At 41.7% G+C, this 25,879-nt stretch overlaps 1 protein-coding gene across 4 annotated transcripts in view; it reads right to left on the bottom strand.

Annotated features, from left to right (window-relative positions):
* The window catches only part of MYO1B (myosin IB), a 757,882-nt gene that overhangs the window by 379,993 nt on the left and 352,010 nt on the right, over positions 1-25,879 (bottom strand). For all 4 annotated transcript variants that reach the window (XM_086955387.1, XM_086955390.1, XM_086955388.1 and 1 more), the window contains exons 9-10: positions 1,596-1,699; positions 542-689 (exon numbers count right to left, since the gene is read on the bottom strand). In XM_086955387.1, the coding sequence (XP_086811513.1) occupies positions 542-689; positions 1,596-1,699 (252 nt within the window). The remainder of the gene's footprint in view (positions 1-541; positions 690-1,595; positions 1,700-25,879) is intronic.

Below are 25,879 nucleotides of genomic sequence, written 5' to 3'. Positions count from 1 at the left end.
TTTAGATGGATCAGGCAATTAGAAGCAGTGATCAAACTATAAGTGTGACCAAAATCCATAGCTTCGAAAGCTGAATCAGACTTCAGTCTGCTACTGCATCCCAGAAATGTGAAGTGTGAAGGTTGGTTAGCTAAAAGAGCATTATTGGCCATATTAATGACAAAATGCGCTCTAGACGAATCTCAATCATATAGTTAGAAGCAAAGCCTTAAGCAAGATTTACTTCAAGTCCCCAGGAATGGGGATCCTGACTGAACCCAAGGGTGTACAGAATAGAAGCGTAGATGGAATGAGCAACACAGGATGCACCTCCCAGCTGCGCACTGTTCAACCATTTTTGCTAGACAGATTAACTTGTCCTTTCTAGAATCTCGGTTATATGGTCGCCTAAAGATTACCTTTGTGTTGCAGAATATCTACCCCTCATTCAGATTCCCAAAGGGTGTCCACATTGTGTTAATTTTCGAAGCAGCCAAATATAATTGTAATAGCTATCAATACATGCCTACAAAGCACTTAAATCTCTGATCAGTGAGCCTACCATTCTTGTCTTTGATTTTGCTTTCATCTTGGCCATTGACTCGAGATTCAGGTTTGAACTCTATGTTTCCAAGTTTCAGAAGTGCGGCCACTACCTCCAGGACAGACCGCGTCTCATGATCCATGAAGCCCACTATTTGCATGGCGTTCTGAAAATGAATCAATGCAAAATATTGTTACAGGGCGAACGACAAATACACTCATAAAATCTTTTGTTGTAGATTAGATTGTAGTCGCTTGTTTATCCCCAAATAGATGGTATTACAATACTCTAGCCTTAAAAGGATTCATATTACTTATGAAGTACTATTACGTAGCACAGTAACAAAATCTTACGCTTAGCTTTTGATTGTAAAGTGCTATTAATTGAAAATAACTATATTTATGATGTAACAGCCTGAGTAACCATTTATCTTACACAATCAACTTAACTGGTTGGGCAATGAACCCGCATGGAATGAAACGAACAATGGGAGGAGATTCTCTAGAGATGTCAGCTCTTCAACAGGAAAGGGGGCGGACTGTCCAAAGTGTCACATAACCATAAACAAAGAACTCCATAAAAAATCATTTCAAGCTCAAACACGTTCTATTCACCCTACTGAGCCATCACCAAGGCAATTTCCTTTGTCACAGAAGAGCTGAAGTATAGGCTTAACTCTCAGTGTTACCAATGATCTCTGTTGAGGAGCGTAAGCTATTTGCTAATTATAGGAAGAAAATATGCACACGAGTAGTTCTCTAGTATTATAAGGGAAGCACATGTAACACGCTCCCTTGACAACACATACATTCCGCTGTATGAATAGTCCTCAATTTCAAGGAGTTGACCGTGCACCATGGGGCAAGTAAAAAAAAAACTTTCTAAAACAGATTTTTAAAACAAAAATTACTTTGGAGAAATTGGGGTAAGGAAAACGGAGCAGAAGAACCATTTTAAAATCTAAATTTCACTGTCTGTGTGAGGCCCTAGTGAATATATGAGACATGCGTTTAGCAAATATCTTCGAATTCGTCATTTTTATTATCCAGTTGGCAGAAGGGAGGGTACTTACCCGAACTGTTCGAAAATTTGCAGCATCATCCACTCCATTTACTTTGGCGGAATCGAGGCTCAGGTAGTTGTACTTGCTGAAGTCTCGGTCAAGTTTAAGTTTGTCTGGTAAAAGGAACATAAGTAAAGTTGAAAGGGACAATCAATATACACAATCCAGCTGCAAAACGAATCGGTAGAAAATGAAAATACATTCCAAATGTAAGTAAGCAAGGCAAGCATCCTTGCACTAAACTGAATGCAGGTCACAGTTCACAAAGCAAGATAGCAATGAGAAAACTTACAGTGCAACGTGATTTGAAGAAAATAAATACAACACAGTAGCATTTTAAAAAATTTGACAGGCGACCACTGTAACACCGTAGACTTTGGGGAAAGTGAATTTTTGCCCCATATGCAAACACCTTCAAGGAAGTTACCTTTATCAGCACACTTCTGAGCTTTGACTAAAACATATCAAATATTCTCCCTTCAGAGTGAGTGCACAAATGTTTATCTGCCAAAAGAGCTACAGTAATCTGAGCTCTTTGAATGTGTGAAAGGAATAATCTCAATCAAAGTACGTTCGAAGAGGTTACACTTCACCTCTCAGCCCTGGGTATGTGAGTGAAAGAAGTTAGTTCAGAATTTTAAATAAAGTACAATTAAAAGGAGTTTAAAGCAAATAAGGCTTAATAAATAGTTAAAATACTGAAAACGATACAAATGTGCTTGGAGAGTGCACTCCACTTATTATAAATTCTTGGAAAATAGTAAGGGCAGCTGGAAGGTGATTAAGAAATACTTTAGCAAAATGGGTTGCCCAGTATTTGATAGCACTACAAATAAGAGTTCACACCAGCGGCACTAGTAAACCGATTAACCACACTCTGAACTTCTGTTGGGTGTATGCCAGTGGGAAAAAAAAACAAAGGATACTTTCCCCTTTAAGAACCATAGCAAAAGGCTATGCATTTGATATTTAGGACTCGCCTACTGACCACGTCTAGCTGTCTGTTTCCAACATGACTTATTGAGGACAATAATAGAGTTACAATAAGGCTCTGGGGCAGCCCATTGCTACTGGTTGGCTTTCCAATTTGCTTCACTGGCTTCCCTTCCTTTCCATGTTGCATTTGTTTACCCCGCCCCGGAGCATATCTTCATTACCTTCTTTTGGCTTGGATGACTTGTATCCCACCACTGTTCACATTCAGAGAACTACTTTCTTCTTTCTAATTCAGCACTCCATAGGAGTGCAGGTATTTTCTTGCTCACCCAGATATGCTGTTCAACCCCCCCCTCCCTACCCCCCCCATCCCCCGGTGTGCCCAGATGCTCCCTCCTCCTCCTTTTACCCCTTGCTTTCCCCATCACTCCCAGATTTTTTTCCAATGCATTATTTTATTTTCTGTAGCTTGTGCTTTTCTGCTCACTGTTGCACCCCCACACACACTACCCTGCTAGTGTTTCACTGTATCTGCTCCTCTGCTCAATTCTCATACCTCAAATCGCATTAATAAAATTGTTTTTAATTTTTACGGGGCCCAGAAGTTGTAATTTGCTGCTGGGCCACTCCTTTTTAGGTATGCGTTTTAAGTGCATTTAACTTTCACTTTCCAACAATTACTTCTCCAAAATTGGCGTCTGGCACGTTGGGGAACGGTAAATAAAAAAAATGTTAAATGGTATTCTGAGATGGCACATGCACGAAAGTGTGTCATTACACTACGCCGACGTAGAAGGATGCAAGTGTACGCATAATTGATGACACGTGAGTGCAGACATTACACCTGCTGATCAAAATCATTAGAAACACAATTCCCTCTTTTTTGTCGGTGTTGAAAAGCATTAACAGTAAATAGCCTTTGTCAATGTTTATTGTAAATTAGGAGTTAGATAAGAACATCAAACTGGGTTAGGATCGCAGAGAACATTAGTATTGTCGGAGTATGATCTGAGTACAATCTGTACTGTCTTAATTAATGTCCATGCACCTGCTTATTTCTACTACACGAGGCTGAATCCCAGCTCTAAGGTGGAAGAAGGACTAGAAGAGGGAGAATGGAAAGTCTGAATAACAAAGGTTAATCTCTACTTCTTGATCTGATTAAATATTTTTGGGAAGCATTCATTTCCCCCTTAATGTGCTTACAACTATTGTACCTCTTGTTGTATTACCTTATATTTAATATTGGCACTTTAACTAGTTGTCATGCTATACCTGTATAATAGGTCGCAATGCAGCAGGCATTTTAGAATTTGTGGCTTTTAAAAGAGCCACTAGCTACCCCCATTATGAGATGTAGCACAAAAGTAATCATCTAAAAGAGGTGACCATGATAATTAATATGCCCAACTAAGGGCCATACTTTCTTGGAGCTTTTACACAAAAACTATTCTTTGCCTTTTATTCCTTCCATAACGTACTGTAAATTCATACACAGCCATTGCCATTATTCCTTGTGGGATTCCAACGATGCAGTCTTCCTTGGGCAGATCTCCCCGCAACTTCTACAGTTCAGTTTTCCACAACAAATGTTGCTATGGCCCTGGTTTGCAGGCCCCCCACACGAACCACCTAATAGGTGCTTCCCAGGAGCATCTTACATAGATAGTGCATTCTATTTCGACAGCTCATGCGAAGTGCTTCTAAAATGGATATCTAGCCTGAAGAATAGGTGGGTGTAAATGGCATAAGCATCAAGTGGTTAAATGGTGATGCAGTTTCTTAGGCAGAAAATAAAACGTAATATAAAACATCATTTAATATATAATTTTGGCAAGTGGTAGCAGAGTGCTTTACAAACAAAACAAGTGTCAGAACCCACCCCTTGACGTTAGTGGGTTGAGATGGTAAATAGAGATGGGTAATCATATCAAAAGAGATAAAATACATAAAATAACTTTTAGTGAAAACAACAGGAAGCTAGATTGAAGGAGCATACTTATATACTCACATGAACTAGGGAAATATCAGGAAAACCAAGCGAATGCAGTAGTTTAGCAGTGTTAAGCCTACATTAGAGGACAGAGATCAGGAGTAAGGTAGATGGATGGAGAACAGGAAAGTATTTAGTTACTTCCTGAATAGCACAAGAGGTGACATGTCTCATGAATGGTGGATGGTCGCTCCTCCATGAAGGGAGGAAAGAAGTTGCAGTGTGTCATTTAGTCGGTCCTTTCTTAATCTTAGGTGGGTTTTAGGATCAGCTGGCTTCTGCTTTGATTGGACAACCAATCAAAGGGAGACCCCTGGAATCTGATGCTTGGCAGGAGCGCAGGGAACTAGAATACAAACAACCAAGCAAGAAAAGCTGCTGCCTAGATTTCACAATCATAAGGGATCTATACCCGAGTCCCAAAATGATCCCTAGTTACCTGAAGCGGACTAGGACATAATAATTATGTCTTAAAGCCACAAACAGTTTTAGAAAGAAGTGTTTATTTTTATTATTTTCATAATTTCAATTAGAGAATATATATAGAATAATTTACACATACATCATAAATATACAAAAACAGAGGTGTCCCACGCATCACTTCATACACACAATCAATCACACTCAGGCAAACATTCATCAAGCATCATCGATCACACTTCGCTCAGCACAGTATGACTGCCAACTGATGGTACGATGACAATGGTCCCGGTGGGTCTAGTTGTGTATGTGACCACAATCCAAAGAATCTGGAACAAACTTCAAACTCTGACACGCGTTTTGGTGTCCAGCCTGGAAATAGGCCACACCTTTATCAGGGCGGACTAAGGAAGAGTGGGGGACAGCAGCAGCATCTACAGATAGTCCAAATAGGGATTCTCTTCACAGATATCGAACAACAACCATAGCAACAAATCGGAGAGGGCGATAATCACTATGTCCAGATTTAGTCAGCATAGACTTGTGTTGCAAGCAGTGAATCAGGTTCCCAGATGCGAGGTTATACTCCAGATATAAATAACGAAACACAGATCCTGGATGGCTCAGGATGCTGAGCCCGAGTTGCGGTAATATCGTCCAGGGTGATGTCAATCGCTCGGCGGAGAGTGTCCCGAAGGCCAGGGAAGCTCCCGTTGGTAACACGGAGGCAGGATCTGTTTTTAATGACAGAGTCTCGCCAGGGAAGCGGCATCCCGCTCTCACGACATTGAGGAAGATTAGCGGTCTCACCTATCTCATGAATGGTGGATGGTTGCTCCTCCATGAAGGGAGGAAAGATGCAGTGTGTCATTTAGTCGGTCCTTTGATTGGTACAGGTGAATCATGAGACAGCGTTGTTCCCCTACATAACTGTGTGAGGTCCTGCAGAGGAAACAGGAGGATCTCAAATTTATGGGAACAAAGAAATGTAGCCTAAGGAGATCTCTGGGTCTGGATGGTGTTATGTTGTGATACTTGCTCTCACCACAAATAGACATACAGGATCGTGGAAGATAGTCTTAAGGGTTCCCTTTGTCTTAGCATAACAGAAATACACCTTACAATCCATCTGCCAATTCTGTATTTTGATGGTTTTTGCCTTCGTAAGTGCAAAAATCTGAAAGTAACTGTTGTGTCTTAGAAATGGATTTGGTTTTATCAGTATAGAACGTTCATTTAGCATCAAACAGTAAGTAGTGCACTTTGCGCTTCTCTGAGGGGAGGCGAAACATGTTGGTAATTCTATAGTCTCATTATTGTGAAATAGGACAAGAATCACAAGTGTGTTTGTGTGAAGTAATAACTAGGAGGAGATCCACTTTAAAGGCTAGTGCTTGCAACTTAGGAAATAAGTTGTTTAAAGGGTAGGGCCATTAATCGAGTAAGGATAATATTTAGATTCCAATTACATGATTATAGAGATCCTGATGAGATAAAACCTTTAAAAATCCTTTAGAAATTCCTTGATAAACTGAAAATGTGAATATCAAGATTTCCTTTCTATTGTGCAAAGATGCTGCAACGGCTGCTATATGCAATAGTATAAAAGTGTACGCCAATCCTCATTTTTGTATCAAAAGACATTTAACATTGACCTACACCTGGGGGTTAAGAGGTGTGCCAGAGAGCCAGGCCACAAGATGGCCTCCATTAAGGACCAATATCCACCATCCATCTATATAAGGCATAGTTGAATGGTGCATTCCAGAGGCCACAAAGTCCACAGGAGTCATGAAGCTTAGGCTCATTATCTAAGAGCAGTCATTGGGGAGCGCAGGGCCACCGGAGAGGTCTGCGGCTCAACCTTGCGCAGCCATTACGGTGAGAGCGTGCGCCACCAATTCTGAGGTTAATGTGGGCAGCGTTAAAGGCAAATACCACTGTGTCGCTTGCCCCGTAGTATGCTGGGATGGTGAGCCCCGCTACATCACGCAAAGTGCACAGGGATTGAAAGGAGGCCAGGGAGGTCCTGACTGGTGAGCTCCGCTGCCGTTGTGGGGCCAGAGAGATAGACTGATGAGTACCGCCTGAGTGGACCGTCTGCCTCAAGTCAATTGAGCCTGGGCTCTGGAAGGCAGAGGCAGCAGCCCTGAGGAGAACTCCCTGCTAGAGTCCCACCTACATACAAATTAGTTCTGGATACTGCCTGGAGCACAGAGTGTCTGCTAGAGATGATGATGGGGCGACACAGAATGAACAGCTGCTTTGGATGGAAAAGTTCCTACAAGTCAACAAGGCCGAGAACAAGGCCTTGTCGACTCAAGGACAAACATCAGGATCCTGTGTCTGCCGGAGTCCACAGCTTTGATAAAATTGAACTATACATTAAAGACCTGGTTTGCTCCCTTTTCGGTTACCATATTGCCACCTTATTTTAGTTTGAGTGGGCCCACTGCTTGCTGGGCCTGTAGCCGCTATCTGGAGCTCTGGAGTGTCCCATCATAGCACGTTTCCTGCATTACTGAGATTGGGATGCAATATTACACATCTCCAGAGAAAAAGGGAGGCATTCCCTACCAGGGAAACAAGCTCTCATTCTACCCAAAATTCACTTTGGCAGTCCAGAGCGCTTGTTGCAATTTCCTCCAGGCAAAGCGATTACTCCGGTTGGGCCTTCCTGACTGCCATTACTCCCTACCTGCTGGAGAATAGGTACCTCGTACGAGCACCATTGCCTTAGTGCATTTACACCCTCATCTGTGATATCTGGTGCATCAGGACCTTCAGTCAACGTGATGGTGCCATGACTAGGCGTTCTCCTACATAGGTGTGTTGCCTCATTCGGTTCAAAGTACCACACCTGTCTTTGTCTGTCCTGGCTACCCGTTGACCTTGTGCGATGGGGCTATCGGCTCCCTCTCTGAATACCTCCAGGATGGTTCCCATCTTTAAAGCTCCAATGGTTCTTATGGGGGCTTGTTTACTGTTGCTTGTTACTGAATTGTCAGGGGGCAGATTCTTCAAAGAGCTGAAGTAGTAAAAGCGGTTGGGAGAGGAGGGTGTTGGATTTCTTTCCTTAATACTATGCTACTGTACATCACTACTACTCTTGCTACTATGCGGGATGTGGAGACTGCCCTGGGCAATGGGAGGGAATGGCTGGCAGGAGACTGGGCGTCTCCCTGGATGTGCGTAGAGTCCTTGGGACCGACTGTGGTATTTTTTGAAGATTACATTGATGACATGAATATTCAGGGCAAAGAAGACCAATACAAGGTCAGACAAATATTTCTTCACTTTTGATGGCATGGAGTGGCCATAGAACTGTCACCAGGAACTCCACCTCACTGAACGTTCCCACACCAGACTCCGATCCATATGGATTTGCATGAACCACGTAGCAGCAAATTCCCCCTACACTAGGAGGTTGTGATTGGTCTAGGGAAGGGCCTGAGATGGCGTTTGCTACTTGAACTCATTGACCAGGTGGGGCTATATCTTATCCTACGTAACAAGGAAATAACTCTAGCCTTTACATATGGCACCGACATTGACAGCCCTGATTTTGTCCGCCTGGTCTGGTGCAAGGTACACCCTGAACAGTAACACAGACATCCCAGGTACAGTTTCACACTAGTTATGTGCTCATCAGTCAGATACACCTTGGTTCAGTGACAGTGTGGACGGGACCCACGTCTGGGCATACCCACTCCACTTAAGATGACCCAATAAGTATACAAAGCGGTGATGGATAGAATGCTTGAATTAATCTCGGCCACTGGTAATCACTCAGGACACCATCCCAATCCATCGTTCTTTTGCACACCATGCCACTTCAGTTTGAACCCAGCTATATGCAGATCTGTCTTGACCCTTCTCCAATAGGAACAGTCCAGCCCGAACTTCCAAGCCAGGTCCTCCCTGAACCAGAACACAAGCAACCCAGGACCAGTTTCGCCCTAGTTATGGGCCCATCCACCGGGAATAGCTTGGTTCCTTGGATCTAGTTTTTGAGGCACAAGGTAAAGGTACTTGTTTCAGGCCCTCTTCTCAAAGCCATTCTTTCACCAGACATTAATCCTCTATGTCGCAGGGTAATGCATTAGAGCCATTTATCCATTCAAGGCTGATCCACTTCCCATGGTGCTCATATGATTATTAATTAGAGGTTTGTCTAGTGTGTGTTTTCCATTTTCCATTAGACTGAATCCCTTTCCCCTGCCCTTCTCACTTTGAGGGAGATCAACGTTTTGAAATAATTAGACCTGGACATGATGGCCTCGTTCGATGACTGGTTTTTGATCCTCTTCATCCAGGTCAACTGCCCCACATTGATTTTGCCACTAGCCTCAAGTTTCCTGTAAGTCCCTTGGAGGCACATCAACTCCTCAGGTTACACTGCAGCATAATATGATTAATCACCTTTGTTTCAATGCCAAACTATTTTCTTGCATTTGAAATATTTTCATATCGTAGGATAGCTCTAGAACTTCGCATTATTAAACCAGATATTCTGTGTATCCTGGAAACCCATATACCATGGGCCAAACGTAAAGTTTTGGAAGGATTAGGATATACACTTCTTGCTGCTTCCCGGCAGACTTCTACTAATAGGGGAGTTGCTCTCTTGGCTCATGAGATATTATTGGGACAGGAAGGGTAAAGACCGATAACTATGGGAGATGGACGATTGTCGAATGCTTAATTGGCACAACTAAGTCTACTACTTGTTCCAGTTAGGGATCAAATGTTGATCAAGCCGGAATACTGGATGATCTAAATGTGGAATTTGCTTTGTGGACAACTCTGTTAATCCTATGCGGGGACTTTAATATCCATTTAGAGGGGCAAATTCTGAGTCCTAAATACAAAAATGTGGGCCGTAAACCTAAAGTTTTTAAAGCCCTAGTTCAAGTATTGAGGGACCATGGGTTGGTAGACATCTGGAAGGTTATACATTCGGCAGAACACGGTTTTACGTACTACTCACATCCACTTAAAAAAACTGGTACGATTAATTATATACTTCTGTCCTGGGCACTTATAGTTGGCGCAAACATGCAGGTATGGCCTTGAATCACTGCAGATCATGGTCCTCTTTTGTTGGATATAAACACACAATCAGGCAGAGGAAGGGTGTAAGATCATTTTCTTTTCACAGGACATTACTCACTGATAAAGCATTTAGCGTCATTTGACCAGCTGGACAAGGGATTCTCTAGATATAAACAGGGGTTCTGCCTCGGGTCCTATAGTGTGGGACACGCTTTAAGCAGGAAAACCTGGTGAGGCCCTTAGTTTTGGCTTAGCAAAACTTTAACTAGGGCAAACAATAATGCATCAGCTCCTGGACGAGCTTCAGGAAGCAGAACTGGAATTGATATCTATTCTTCGACAGAGGTCAGATGTTAAAGCCATAAATAGTAAGTTAGCGCTTGGTAAATCTTAAATCAATGTGATCTGGCGTAAGGAAGTTGCCACGCAATATAATACCTATAAACAAATGAGATACGAATATGGCGAGTCAACTGGGAGACATCTTGCACAGAGATTTAGAGCTAGACAATCCTCTCAAAGAATCTCGGCCATGACTGATTCCGTGGGTAATACGGTCGATACGGTCGAAACAGAGGAAGGTATTTTGGGTGTATTAGGTGAGTTTTATCAAGAATTATATAGACAACGAGATTTTGAGGAACTAGATATTGAACATTTTTGTAAAAGATGTGTTTTGAATCAGATTAGTTCTGAAGAGCAAGCAATACTAGAAAAGCTAATAACCAGTGAGGAAATTGAGGCAGCTCTAGGACAGTTAGGGCAGGGGAAAGCCGCTGGTCCAAATAAATTACCATTGGAAATTTATCAGTTGCTTTTTCCAGTCATGAAAACTGATATGTTGGGAGTTTTTCAGGCAGCGCAGAGGGGGAATGGGCCTCCGTCGTGATAGGAGGCCACTATTGCTATGTTTAAAAAAAAGGATAAACCCCCCAATAAACCAGGGTCATATAGACCGATATCCCTGCTAAATTCGGATAGGAAAATGTATGCTAAGATTTTAGCTAATAGATTAATCAGGGTCATTACGCCTTTGGTTTCATTGACCCAACATGGATTTGTTCCTGGCAGGAGCACTATTAATAATATTCACAAAATTATCACTTTCATAGATTTTGCTAATGCGCATCATAAAAAGGTGGGCTTAATATTTCTTGATGCCGAGAAGGCATTCGATTGGGTATCATGGGCTTTCTTATGGGGCTTGTTACACAGGATGGGGTTCAGGCCTGACTTTATCAAGTCAATTCCAAATATGTATAAATCACCAAGAGCTATAATATGTGTGATGGGGAGGGAATCTCAGGTAGTTTGTATTAATAGAGGTACAAGACAGGGATGTCCCTGCTCCCCATTACTTTTCGTATTACATATTGCCCCATTTGTGCAGATATTAGAACAAAGTAATAAGATGAAATCATTTGAAAGTGGGTTATATCAGATACGTGTTCAAGCATATGTGGACAATATTGTTGTTGTTTCTGCTGATCCTGCACAGGCCATAAAGGAAATAGAACAGTTCGCTGAAGAATGTGGGGCAGTATCAGGGTATAAACCCAATGCGGCCAAAACCCAAATAGTATGCACCCATCAGGCCTGCCCAAGGGAAAGTCGGGTAACTGTTGAGGCTCTATATCTTGGTATAAGAATCCGAATGTCCCTACAAGAGCTTATTAAGATTAATTGGAGCTACATTACCTTAGCAGTTAAGCAACAGTTAAATCGTTTGGAGTGCTTGCATCTGATTCTAGTTGGGAGACAAAATGTTATAAAAATGATCTTTCTTCCCAAAGTTCTCTACTACTTTAGAGCTGTGCCATTGGAGTTAACTAGCAAACCGCTGCAAGGACTCCAATACATATGTGATAGATTTATCTGGGGCCAACGTAAAGCTAGCAGAACTTTTAAATACATGGTGTTACGTTAGATAGGGGTGGCTGGTCGGTTCCAAATTTCTGCTTGTATTATTATGTTTGTTTATTACAAAATATACGTATTCTTCTAACAGGGGAAGACTTGATAGAGGCAGAATTTCCCTCAATATATCAACTATTGATTGGGGAAGAAGCTAGAAATATGCTGCTGAAATTCTCTGAACCTAGTTATTATAAAAAAAAAACTAGATTCAAGATTATGATTTTTGTTTATAAAGCTTGGAAAAGGGTGTGTAAGTGGCTGAATGTTCCACAATTTAATTATTATTCTCGACTTGATTCTGCTATTATGTTCCCGGAAATATTCTGGGATCTTAAGATGTTATGTTGGAAGATGCTGGGGATACGATATCTGGGAGATCTATATCAGGGAAGGGTGTTATGCTCATTTGAGGAATTAGTTGAAAAGTATCAACTCCAATTTCACAATTTTTTTAAATACTGGCAATTGTGTGACTATCTTGGTAAACATCATTTGCTTGAGGGAGTTGGGAAGCTTCCAATGGTAAAGGCCATTAATAGAAAGGCCAAGATTGGGGTGCTATACGCTATGCTAATTGAGTACCAAAAGGATGATTTAGCTACTTATGACCTACGTCTAGGGATCGAGGGAGAGGTGATACAGACTTCTATAGATATTGCAGGCAAAATAGTTATCGTCGAACCTACAAACGCAGCATTTTAAAACTATTTTTGATTTTTATCATACACCTGAACGCATGATGAAGTGGGGGGGGACAATAATGATGCTAAATGTTTTAGTTGTCAATGCGACCGAGCAGATATTGTACGCCTCTTTTTTTATGTATTGCACTGGCACATTTAGAACAACAATTCGCATTATTCTTGCAAGAAGTTACTGGTATCCCTATCCTAATAATAAAGTCTATGATGTTATTAGGAGTATTGGGGAATAGCTCAAACGAGTAACCAATGTATACATTTAAATATATTTTATTCATTTTCGCCGTGGTTGCCCGTCTCTCTATTGCTACATGTTGGCTTCAAAAATAGGCTCCAACATTTGAGATGTGGATGATTAAATTTTATCATGTTTTCAATATGGAATATAGTTTGTATGCTGCGAAATCTGTAAGACTTGGGATCCAGATATGGGAGTCTATGATCCAGTATATCAAATAGATTATAGTTTGATAGATAGATGATAATATGATTATAATTTTGTTTTGTTGTCGCCTCCCTGATAAATCTATTCTCTTTTTGTGTTTGTATGGCTTATAACTGCTATGTTAAATGTTTGTGACATGAATTGAATAAAAAAAATAAAAATGAAATATTTTCACACTGAACATTTTGTTGTGATCCTTTCGCAAGCATAAGTTACATACCCAGTGATGGTCAAAACATGCAAAATGTGTATTTTATGAAGAAGGTTCCTGATGCTATTCTAGCAAATCTGGAATCTAGAGAGGTACATGAACCAAAGTGGCTTAAAAAATATTCTCTCTCATGGTCATCTCCCAAAACTTCATGTATTATTTATTCTGGTACCTGCACACTGAATATGCCACGAATTCTGTAGAACAGAGAGAAACCATCTAGGTGCATGCCGTTTAGTCAGTGCTTGAGCTGATGACAATGTTTTCCTCTAGTTACAAGATTTATCTTTGTTTGGTTAATGTAATTATGACCGAACTGCTTTCAGGGAAGTTTTTAAAAAAAGATGTCAATCATGGCTGATACCTGGAGATATAGTTCTACATTATCATATTGTAGTGGAAGATACCATCTTGTATAGCAAGAGAACACCAAGGGGCTTTATGCTTGAGTTTAAAATAATGGATCAATGATGGAGTCAAGTAGACGTTTGACTCTAGAGAGGGATTTGAAGGAGTCCATATAAACATACTGTAGTTTATGTTGTAGGAATAATCTGAACCTGGTAACAACATTGATGCAAATCACTCAGTATGAGAGAGTGTTAGGTAGAATTTTGGTCTCTAACTTTATCTAATGGCATTGAAATGAGAAGAAGCAAGAGACATTGATCAACTTTATCGCTAATTATTTAGGTGTCATCTACCACTGTAGTGTAGTTCCTATAACCCTTATAAACTCTGCGCATTGGAATAATATACACTATAGTTTTGACATAGGACTGAGGTCAGTAGGTCTCTATCAAGTACATTAAACTTAATTACTTGTGTGTGCCAGCTAGCTCAGAGGTCACTAGAAACTTCTCAAATGAACAAGAAGGGATTAGTCTCCGACAACCGCATAAACATGACAACTTTGTTTCCCTTAGAATTGGAACAGTTCTTCTCAGAATCGTGGAAACAATACATAACAGTTTCACTCAATCGTGCTTGCTTTGTTTCTACAGAGTTACACAGAAATAGAAATAAAAAAGGGCTTATTGAACACTCTTATTTCTTGTGCAAGAGATATGAGCTGCTACAACCGTAAGACAGAACGCGAAGTATAATACGTACAGCGTTAGCAGTAAGATAAAATAATACAGCAATATCATAGCTATGACATATATTCATAAAAATACATACATAAATAACACAGGCTAAAATGTAAATAGTTCTACCCCAGTGTACCTAACCTAAGTGTAGTACGAGCAAAGAAGTAGGTGCTGTTTTCTAAAGTATAGCTGGCTATAGTTTAGTTTTGTCAAGATTTGCCAAGAGTCCCTATAGGTTCTAGTCTGCTCCATACCTTAGAATGAGAGAGTTTGGAATCTCTCGCCGGGTCTTGATCTCTAACACCACAAGGGGAGTCAGAAACACTGGAGCTGGATTCTCTGCGAGGAGGATGACAGCATCTGGTCAGTTCCGAACTTGCCTTGGCGAGCTGTGTAGCCGAGCCGTTCAAGTATGCAGCTGTGACTTGCCATGGAAAGTGAAGGTATATTCATACCTTGAAGGTGTTTAGGAATGCCAGTATTGACGTAAAAGTCAGCCAGAGGAACATCATGAATGAACCCCTAAGGAATAGATGTTCATGCATAATAAATGAGTTCTTGGAGAAATCAATAATCCAAGCAGGGGAAGTCCTAAAGGCTTAAGAGTCTGGTTTTTCAAGATGGACAGATGTAGGTGGATGGACAGATGTAGGTGACCATGCCTGTATTTGGTTAGCATGGGTAATGCCTAAATAAGGGTTGGATTTCTATGCCTAAATAATGGCAATGTGAGTTGTGCCTATATAAGGACATAAATCGGGAAACCTATATACGGTATATAAATCGACACACAACACTACCTAGATCAAACTAGATTGAAAGGCCTGCAGTAGACTGTGCTGGTGAATGTTCCAATAGAATTAAAGGGGCATTGCTACTTCTGGAATTGTGCTGAAAATGTGAGGTGAGTAATGGGGCGACAAAGTTTTTTTATTTAATCAGGACGGTTGGTGAATCTGGGCAGCTCTCGGGGAAGAAAGGAAGTCCTGAGAAAGGTACTGATACTTAGCTAGGTCAAAGTGGACAGGGACTTGGTGAGGGAGGATGGAAGTAGGAAGGTGCCATTGGACATACTGTTGAGTGAGGGGAACAGACCTGTGAGAACATCTTCAGGGAGAGATTAAAAGGAATCCCAGGTTGGGATGTTGCAAGTATGTGGTGGCCAGGGTATGAATGCAGTGTGTGTTAGCGGTCTATACTGCTGCATATGCTATCGATTTCCCTCATGAAGACTAGACCTTTGTTGACTTTATAACTGAACATGGAATGGTGGCTCAAGCCCACTCACTATAATCAGCCAGATTTCATCAGGTCAAGCTATTTTTTGTGGGCCTACTAATCTCCTCTGGCGAGAGAGCTCGAGCTGGCAAAGGTATTAAGTCCATTCAGAAAGTGAATGAGCAATACAAATGCCTTTGTTTTTATCTAGTCACATTTGATGTGCATTTCAAAGACAGAGGTCAAACGTCAGCATATGTCTTCTGACAAATTGCTGCTTATTTTGTCATGGAGATAGGTGTTTACTTCTCTTCCTCTTACGACAAACTTAGAGGATTTTGAAAAACGGAACTGTCTGACAATTGTGCTAGGGCACAAAGAATGTGAAGTGAAAGGCTGTAGGATTTTCTAGCACAACATTTATATGGCTTGTACACAGATTTCAAAATAGGCTTAAGTAGTATGGAAAGCAATTTTTTGTAAATCTTAATTGTGATTGTAACAAATATTTGAATAGGATCAACACAAATCCATAAACTACTTGCCAGTGATAAAAAATTAGCTATCACCCAATTTTTGACACCTTCTCGTTTGTGCTCTAAATCCTTGCAATAGTAAAACTGTCCGTTAGTGGGAAGCTTCGTACACATACTCTGAGAGAGTATGCGTACGAAGGTCTTCTCACTTTCACTGAAACTGCCTTCCCACTACATGACTTCGCTATTAGGGGTCTGCTCTTGGGAGGACTTCTAAATGTCAGATCACTGCCAAAGCATGCCGACGAAATTCAACTATTGACTGACACACATCACTTAGATGTTCTTTTTCTAACCGAGACGTGGACGCACGCCGATTGTGAAATCGAACTAGACTGGGCCTGTCCACATGATTTCAAAATCCTACCTCTCCCTAGACCTAAAGGCCGCGGTGGTGGATTAGGTATTATCTATAGAGCCTCGTGGCTTATCACCAGCCTAGACATGGATCCGGTCGTTGGGACCGAGCTCCTCGGGCTCTCTATAAACAGTCACACTGGAGCTACCTTTACGGTAATTATCTGTTACCGTCCTCCGGGGACCTTTAACTCCCAACAACAACAATCGCTTCTTACCTCCCTCACCAACATGGCGACCTCCCACAACAAGCTGATTATCTTAGGTGACTTTAACCTATGGCCGAATGGTATTTTAGACACCGGACTGAACAATTTACTGCTCTCTTGTGAGAGCATGGGCCTCTAACAACTAGTCAAGGAACCCACTCATAAAGCAGGGCATCGACTCGACCTCATCTTCTCTACCCCTCAGCTAGTACACCTGAGTGATATCCTGCCTATGGGCTGGACTGATCACTCTCTTCTCAAATTCTATATTACTAGTAAGGGGGCCAGAAGGCCGGCACACAGCACCCCCTCGGAATTCATGTACAGAGATTGGAAAGCTCTGGAAAAACTGAGAACTACTGGTGCCGTGTTCCAAGTGGATGACAGCTTCTCCCCCTATAATCCAGTAGAGGACAACTACGAGGCCTTCTGCACTAGGATATCCTCAACTACAAACTCCCATGTTCCCTTAAAAAGTTGCAAACCTAAGGGTAGAGCATCAGCCCCCTGATTCGACGATTCCCTGAAGGCCCTTAAATTAGCCTGCAAACAGGCTGAGAGGAAATGGAGGCAAGGCTACTCCAACACCAACAAACTAATTTGGAAAAACAAACTCCTGGAATATAAATCAGCAATTATTAAATACAAATCTACCTACTTCTGTTCCACTATAGTTTCAGCCGCCAACAGCTCCAAAAGCATTTTCCAGATCCTTAACAACCTCACCCACCCTGACTGTGCAAAAAAAACTATCCCTCCCACACAAGCACTCTGCGACAATCTCGCTCTGTTTTTTAAGGACAAAATTGAGGCCATTATCCAAAACTTGAGCACCTCTCCTTCACTGGGCCGTCTCAACGGCCCCAGGGCTGATACTACTGACTACGATACGGTTAGCCCAGGGTGCCAACCCATGAACCGCTTGCGGGAATTCCCCCCCATTTCTGAGGCGGATTTCGACAACTTGGCTCGCGGGATCTCTTCGGGTTCCCCACTCGACCCTCTACCCCCTAAAACCTGGAAGGCTTGTGGAGAGGAACTCTTCTGCACTCTCTGCAGGATCTGCAATCAATCCCTGCGCTGCGGACTTGTTCCGGCTCCCTGGAAGCAGGTTCTCATTACTCCACTGCTGAAGAAACCCTCCTTGAACCCCGAGTGCTTACAGAACTATCGGCCAATCTCCCTGTTGCCATTCCCGGCAAAAATCCCCGAGCGCTGGGTGAGCTCTTGTCTCTCCAAACATCTGGAGCAGAATCACATCCTGGACGAAATACAATTTGGTTTTCGTCCGGCCCATGGCACTGAAACAGCTGTTCTCACTGCCATGGAGAATCTCCGTATGCGTGCAGACAGGGGCCAGGCAGTAGCCCTGATCCTGCTGGACCTGTCTGCCGCATTCGATACGGTCAATCACGTTATTCTGCTGAGGAGACTAAGGGAGGCCGGGGTTGACGGCACTGCCCTGCTCTGGTTTCACTCCTTCCTATGGGACAGGAAGCAGGCTGTTTCCCTTCCCCCGTTTCAATCTGCCTTCTCCCCAGTTAAAAAACAGAGCGACCTGCGCCTGACCCAAGACCACCTCTCCTTCAGGAAGAAGCTGAAGACCTGGCTGTTCGAGCAGTAACGGCACCCCCCTCCCCCCAGCGCCTTGAGACCCTACGGGTAAGTAGTGCGCTCTATAAATGTCTTTGATTGATTGATTGATTGATTGAGTATCCCATGGGGTGCCTCAAGGCTCGTCCATCAGCCCTATTTTATTTAACGTTTACCTCACACCTCTGATCACGTTAATAAAATCCCATTGGCTAAAAGCCAGAAACTACGCTGATGACACTCAGCTCATCCTCTCTTGGGAGGGTGAAGAATCGATCCCTCTGGAATCGTTTCACGACTGTCTGAGAGATACAGCGGGTTGGCTGCACAAAAACTCCCTGCAATTTAACTCCTCCAAAACCGAGATTCTGTTCTGTGCCGGAAGTCGGATCCCCCGCCTGTTCCGAGCCGAATTTTGGCCCCCGGAAGCCCCGGAAAAGCCACAGCCGGTCACCTCCGTCCGTAACCTTGGTGTCATGATGGACAACAAACTTAGCATGGAGACTCAGGTCGCGAAAACAGTGTCCACCTGCTCGGCCCTACTGCGCTCCCTACGCAAGATCATGCCACTTCTCCCCTCTCAGGCCCGGGCGTTAATAGTGAGGTGTACTATTCTTAGTCGCCTTGACTATTGCAATGCGATGCTGCTCGAGGCCTCAGCTGTACTGCTAGACTGTCTCCAAAGAGTTCAAATGGCCGCTGCCAAACTGGCCCTTGGCTGGAATAGGAGAACCTCGGCCACAGCGGCATTAGCCGAGTTGCACTGGCTCCCTATGGAACAGCGAGTGGCTTTTAAATCACTCTTTCTTGTTTTTAAAGCACTGCACGGAGTCGGGTCCATCTCCCTGCAAACCATGTTCACCTGGTACATCCCAACCAGAGCCCTCCGCTCCTCCACAGCCCGCCTTGTCACAGTAGCAAGATTCAACAAAGTCAGGACCGGGGGAAGATCCTTCAGAGTTGCAGCCGCAAAACTTTGGAACAGCCTGCCCTTCGACATTCGCCAAACAACCGAACTTCTTCCTTTCAGAAAGCGGATCAAAACCTGGCTTTTCCCTAAATGTTAATATCTGGTTACCTCGCTCTGTTGCCCCCACTGCCTTCCACCTTAGGAGTTATTTTACAGCGCCAGGATACCTGCAAGGTGACAGCCGCGCTATACAAATGTTTTAAATAAATAAATAAATAAAACAATGTGACTGGAAAATGTGCTGTCTGGAAATGGCAGTGCACTTACACATCATGCTTTAGTATTTATTAAAAATTGGAGTTTTTAAGCAAGAACTGAAAAACATTCCTGCCCCAGTCCTGATGTTAATGCTATTACTGGCAAATCAGGGGCCATGTCTACCCCTTTATGTGGTCTAATATCTCAAAGAAAATAATTTTTGGGGAGCGCAGATACGCTGAAAATGGAAAAAACGTTGATTTGGTGAAAATTTTTACCTAGGATTACACAATATGCGAACAATTTATGGGTCAAGCACATAACATTTAGGTCGAGTATGTTATTCAAGTTACTAGACCCGCATGTCTGGTAAAATGTTTACAATTTTTTTAATACCTGGTGGGTAAGCGGGTATGAGCAGTGCTGAAGTGCCCCAAAATGGGCTTGCACCTTTATTCTCATTTTCAGGAAATACTCCCGATAAGTAAGATAAATATGACAGCATCAAACCCTTGCGGCTCATTTTACCTAATTTTATGCAATGTATGCAGTTGTGCATGCTAAAAAAAATGAATGTAGATCGACATGTCATACTAAAACAATAGCTAATCAACATGTTCATTTGAGGGTCAAGGCGTTTCGCTCCATTTATTGATGAGTGGTATGTGGGTGTCAGCGCTCAGCTTTGTAGGGAGAGAGATGGCCAACTAACCAGTCATTTTGTGGGTTCTTTATTTGAAAAAGGTCTGTCTGTGACAGAGCTGAAATCCTATAATTAACAAGTCTAGGATCCCCAGAGCTGGGCCAGAGTAGCCTGACACATTTATATTACAACTTCGCGGTTTGCTGCACATCGAAATGAAGGCATAGTGTGCATAGATATTTGGAGGCTTGAAAAAAATAAAGCAAGTTCTACTTCAGAAGTTGGAGTAAGTTTTATTGCAACGCAAAGAAAAACATGATTTGCCACAAACTACTAATGTACTTAAAACCTTAATACACCAACATAAAGTCAATCTGCTAAGAAACTTTGCCTGGATACAGGGAGATGGATGATGTGAATATCTAACCATAACTACCGCATTGCTTAGAGGATACTATTCTCTCAGCTACAAGCAGTCATTTTCTTACATTCACCATTTCAAAAGTTAAAATTAAAGAAACCTGCCCTCTATCTTTTCTTTCTCAACAAAACAACCCTAGAGTTCTAGATTTAGCTTTATCCGTCTTCAAGAAAAACACATAAGCGTATAGATTTTGATGCAATTACATCAATTTCAAAGGGAAAGAGCACCCGGCTACAAGAAGTTAATATACTTCCTTTATAAAGTGTAACTGAAGAAGGCGTGTGAACTTAAACGGATGCCAAATGGTCCTGGGAGGGATTTCCTCGTTTAATCCAAATGGTCGTGGGTGGGATTTCCTTGTTTAATCCAGACACCTTTAGACAGGTATGTGCCCTAAGAGACAACACAACAGTCAAAAGGGGCGAGAATCATGGTTTGGCCTAAAGAAAGCAGAGAGGCAGCCGTTGTAAAATGTAATGCTTTCCACAGGAAAACATTTTGTCTTTAGAAATGAAGTAGAATGTGCAGGCTATTTGTGCAAATGTGGCCAATACAAATGAACATAAGTGCATTTGAATTCCCACTTGCTAAGGAAAAGTGTTTAGTAACGTCTACAGAACATCAGGAGGAGAAGGCTACTCACAGAAGAGGTCATGTGTGATGATTAGCTTCCCTAAGAATGAAGATTTGTCCTGTCTTTGAGAGAAGGCAATCCATAGTAAATCACATAAAGATCTTCATCTAAACAGATCTGTAGCTATGGAACTAGAATATGTGCACTTTCACATCCTAACCCATTTTGACCCCAGCAGGAATCACTCCAGTAAAAGTGTTCAATTGGTGGAAATGAATGAACTTAAATCATCTGTGTCCAAACATCATCTGAGGTAAAGAGATGCTGCAAGCAGGGGGGAGGGGGCGTAGTTTTTCTTCAACAAGGTAGTGTGTGTCAGAGTCGTATACTCCTGTAAACAGATAATTTAGATACTGAAATCCTCCATAAAAAGGGGATTAGAGCAGAGAGGTTCCTTGATGCAGCTGAAGAATAATGGGCATGGACACTAAAAAGGTCTACTTGCCTAGAAATAATTTGGTAGAAATGGTGAATTTGAGCTCATCAGGTTCTCTGCCAGCCACTATAACACATTGAGTGCGGTCATTGGTGCACAGGCCACATATTGGCTTGATGCAATGATAAAATTCACCCCACAAACCCAGACTACACTGTATAGTATGAACAACATTGGGAATATACCAAATCATGACAAACTTATTTTAAGCTGGAGCTGCTTAGAAAGAAGGAAATTATGATCTTGTTGAACAGATGTATTTGACCACAAAGTTAATAAGGTCAACTTCTGGGGGAAAGAATCCTTTCTAGTTTATTGCGTGTAAAAAAACGAAAACCAGCATGAGGTCGTTAAAAGAGACGATCAAAAGGGAAAAGGATCAAAAAGAATCAGAGCTGGGAACTATTTGTAGATCGAACTATAATTCAAAAAGTGTTCAAGGCAGAACAAGCAAGCAATTTGCAGGTGTCTGTGAGACACACTGTGTATGCATAGCATGCCTGACATTAAATAGAGGTTAACTTCAAAAGTATGAGATAAAACACTGAATGTCACTGCCGCCACAGCATCTCACCCCTTGAGAAAAGATAAACAGTGAGAAGGAAGGAAGTGGGCTGGCCTTCCTATTTTGCATTGAAACAAAAAATTAATGGAGGTCTGACCATTCCCTCTGACCTATGCATTTTGAGGAAATATGCAGAACGGCTCCAAGTATTTTTTCATTCAAACAGCATGGGGTTCTTTAGTAGAGGGGCATACTTGCTCAGGAACATAGCCGTATGTAGATACACAGAAGATAAAAAGGACACAATATAGATATAATAAAATGAACATATCAGGCCCGCACATTATAAATGTTGAAGGATTTTAATTAAAATAGATCTTGAGGTAGTATATCAAATTATTTGGATGACCATCGCTAATGGCATCTAAAAAGGTAAACACTCGTAATAATGAGATAATTCTCCTTAAATGTTATCAACATACCTTGACCAGCTTTCAGCTCAGATCACCTATGTTCTCTTTTATTACATTTTGGAACAAATGAGCTTTACTTTAGGATACATTTTTTGCAGTGTCATTTCTTTTCAGACATGATCTTTGTAAGGAATTTCGACTCCTTCAGTTGTTAGTTATTATGTCGTCTCTGAAGGAAAAAAGACCTTGCGCTCAAAATCCTGTCTGGATCCACTTTTTAATTGTTGAGTTTTGAAAACCTAAGACTTGTGATGCTTCACAAGAAATCGATTTGGTTGTACATTTGGATGAACACTGGCATTTTCAATCTGAAATATTGATCAAGAGGCAAAAACTGTGCCTCAATTGCCCGTCTTTCCTATGAGACTACAGCCAACAATCAGGTCTGCCGATTTCACAACATGAAAAGTACCATGCAGCAAATTGCAGCACTCTCCCTTTTGTCCACTACTGTTCAAAGGGTGCAAATGCCTTTTGATGCAGGTAAACGAGTGCAGCGACCTTAACTTCAAATTAAACTCTCACTACATTAGATCTAAGGATTTGGGATAAAGGTCATCAACACATACTGTTGTAGGCAGCACTAAACCAGGGATCATGTTAAACAGCGGTGCAATTGATGGAGCGCTCCCCTCCAAATGGACACATTCAGGGGAGCCTGCTCCTGGTTCAATGGAGAAGCAGGTCATTTTCGCTGACTCAGACTTCTACTCCTTACCACAATTCAATAGAAGGTTGTACGTAAAACTATACTTGGTAAAAACGCATAATGCCAAAGCCATGACAGAAAAGGTTGCATTAAAAGTATTTGTTGTGGAATTCAGTGCAGAATTCTAAAATAAAGTATTAAAATACAGTATTCAAAGTATGCATTTCGTGTCTAAATTTTACTTTAACAGTTAAAAAAAATTCTTGCCAAAACCTATTTTTCAATGAAACATTAAAAAAAATCAGCATACAAAAATGAATAAATTGCAGTCCCGGAAATGGTGCATTGTGAATCGGGATCATAATGGATTCTGTGCATGCTTCCTGAATGCAAAATGCCCCTCGTCTCATGTACTTATGGACTGTTTATTTTATATCTCTGCTCGTATTAAGATTTTAAGACACCCGTTTTTAAAATATCAACCATTCCAAAGGTTGGATGCGATGCAGCTGCGGTCTGAAATGTGCTATTTTGATGTGGTAGTCGGAATTGCACTCTTTATACTCACTGCCAACCAGGATTTTAAGGATGGGTTTGAACAGGTTGTGCTGCTTTTGGGGTGAGGAGGGGTCAGTGGTTTTAGGTGATATTACAACGTACAGTTTTATTGTTTTTAGAATGTTTCAATGATGATTGTCCTTATAAACGTCTACTACTTACCTGCAAAAGTAAATTAGATGGATAATTTAAATGCACTCTAAATTAAATGAATGAAATAAATAACTTTATGAATTCGCTGTTTTATGAATAACAGTTCATTTTTAAACATTTATTCAGTTATGGATTTAAAGGTAATCCAGAAGAGAAATGCATACTTCGTTTTTTAGTAACTAAATAAAACGTCCTTTCTTTTTTCCTCAAAACACAGTTTCACATTTGTTTTTATAAACAGGAATATAATCATGTTTTGGGATGATAATGAAAATATTAACTAAAGGTTTTTCTAGCTCACAATTCTTAAAGTGTTGTAATACATATTTATTCAAATTGAATATAGTACGTCTCAATTTATTTGACCATTTTAATCAAATGTTTCTTATATTCTACGACTGGACCTCTACATTATTACTGCCAACCTTAACTGGTCAATAGAAGCGCACTTTAGACTATCATTCCTGAAAACCAAACATCAAATAGCGCAAGCCAGGCCACTGGTGAAAGCTCGGTTGGACGACAGTAATACAGTTTACATAGACCTTCAAAAATGCTAAAGGCGTCATCAGGCTAATTATTAGCGAAGGGTAAGATCCAATTTAAAACCAGGTGCACTATGCACATACCTATTGAAGTCGAGGGATCCATACTGCCACCAAAAGTGTTGCTCATTCTATACCAGCCGGACGATTTAGATAAGCAAACTTCCATGCCTTTAACCAACAAAAATCCAAACAAGAAACATAGGAGCATAAGATTAAGTCCTAGAGCCAAACACTCTGGAATATGTTTACCCACTCTGTAAAGGGGGGGATCACCTTTCTCCTTTTCAGGATATGGTTAAAATTGGAAGTTTTCCAATAGGTATTTCGATTGGCAAAACTAACATGATTAAGGTCAGCCTATGAAAGACGGCTGTCCAGTCCAAGAAATATGTAGGACATGGAATGGCTCAAACACTCGCAGGCAGGGTACAGTTATAACAGGAGCAGTAGGTTCAGTGACAGAGAGCCCAAGGGTTTGAAAGGCCCGATGCATCACTAATATTGCAGTCTTTCCAGCTTTCAACAGGGGCCGGATGGGTTCACATTCTTTGCTTCTATTAGGGCCCTGGGTGCCCATAATATGCCATTGAAAACTCCTGAGTAACCACAACAGCTACAGCGATGAAACAACACTTGGTGACGCTGTGTGAACTGAGCCTTGAGAACAATGAATCAGATACAGCAGACGGTACCCAGACAACAGAGGTCCATTAGAGCCACTCCCATCACACACTGTACAAACACGTGCCCGCTCACATCTACTCGGATTTACACCTAATAAACCGACCAGTACTCACAGATTGTAGATGTACACAATTCACGTCATGAAGAATAAGATCTGGCATGGTGTGTAAGATGACTACTTCTGGACATAGGTTCGAATCTTGGCCTCCGCACTTCATTGAAAATTGCGAAATATCCCTCATATTTATGTGAAATATACAAGATCCTCCCCAACACCCCCTTGACGTGCAGCACCCCAATGCCCCCCCCCCCCTCACATTTGAGCTTTATAAAATCCAATAGGGATATACATACATGAGATAATAACACCTTGATCGGTGAATCAACTGTAATAAGCAAGCTAAACTGTCTGGAAGGCAACACGTACTTGCATTGCCATACCCCTGCATACTCCAGTAATTCATCCAATGACTGTTTCCCTTGGGCAAACCAGGAAGTTTTCTCCTGCATTTGGGGTATTAACTTGCATGTGCAAAAAATGTCTTGCCATGTTAGCAGTCTTCATCACTGAAGCAAGTGTTACACTACTTTCAGCAATGCAAGGGGGCAAGAAAAATCAGGCACGCCATCCATGGAGACCTCTCCCATGTATGCCTGTGTGCCGTGTTTCATATAGTGCAATGCATCGTTAATGTCCTGCTTGTGTGAGATACTGCTGGGAAAGAAGTCGTTATGA

Source organism: Lissotriton vulgaris, chromosome 2_1, assembly GCF_964263255.1.
Source record: "Lissotriton vulgaris chromosome 2_1, aLisVul1.2, whole genome shotgun sequence".
Classification (NCBI taxonomy): domain Eukaryota; kingdom Metazoa; phylum Chordata; class Amphibia; order Caudata; family Salamandridae; genus Lissotriton; species Lissotriton vulgaris.
The sequence above is the reverse complement of the archived record's forward strand: the minus strand, read 5'-3'. Positions and strand labels throughout refer to the sequence as shown.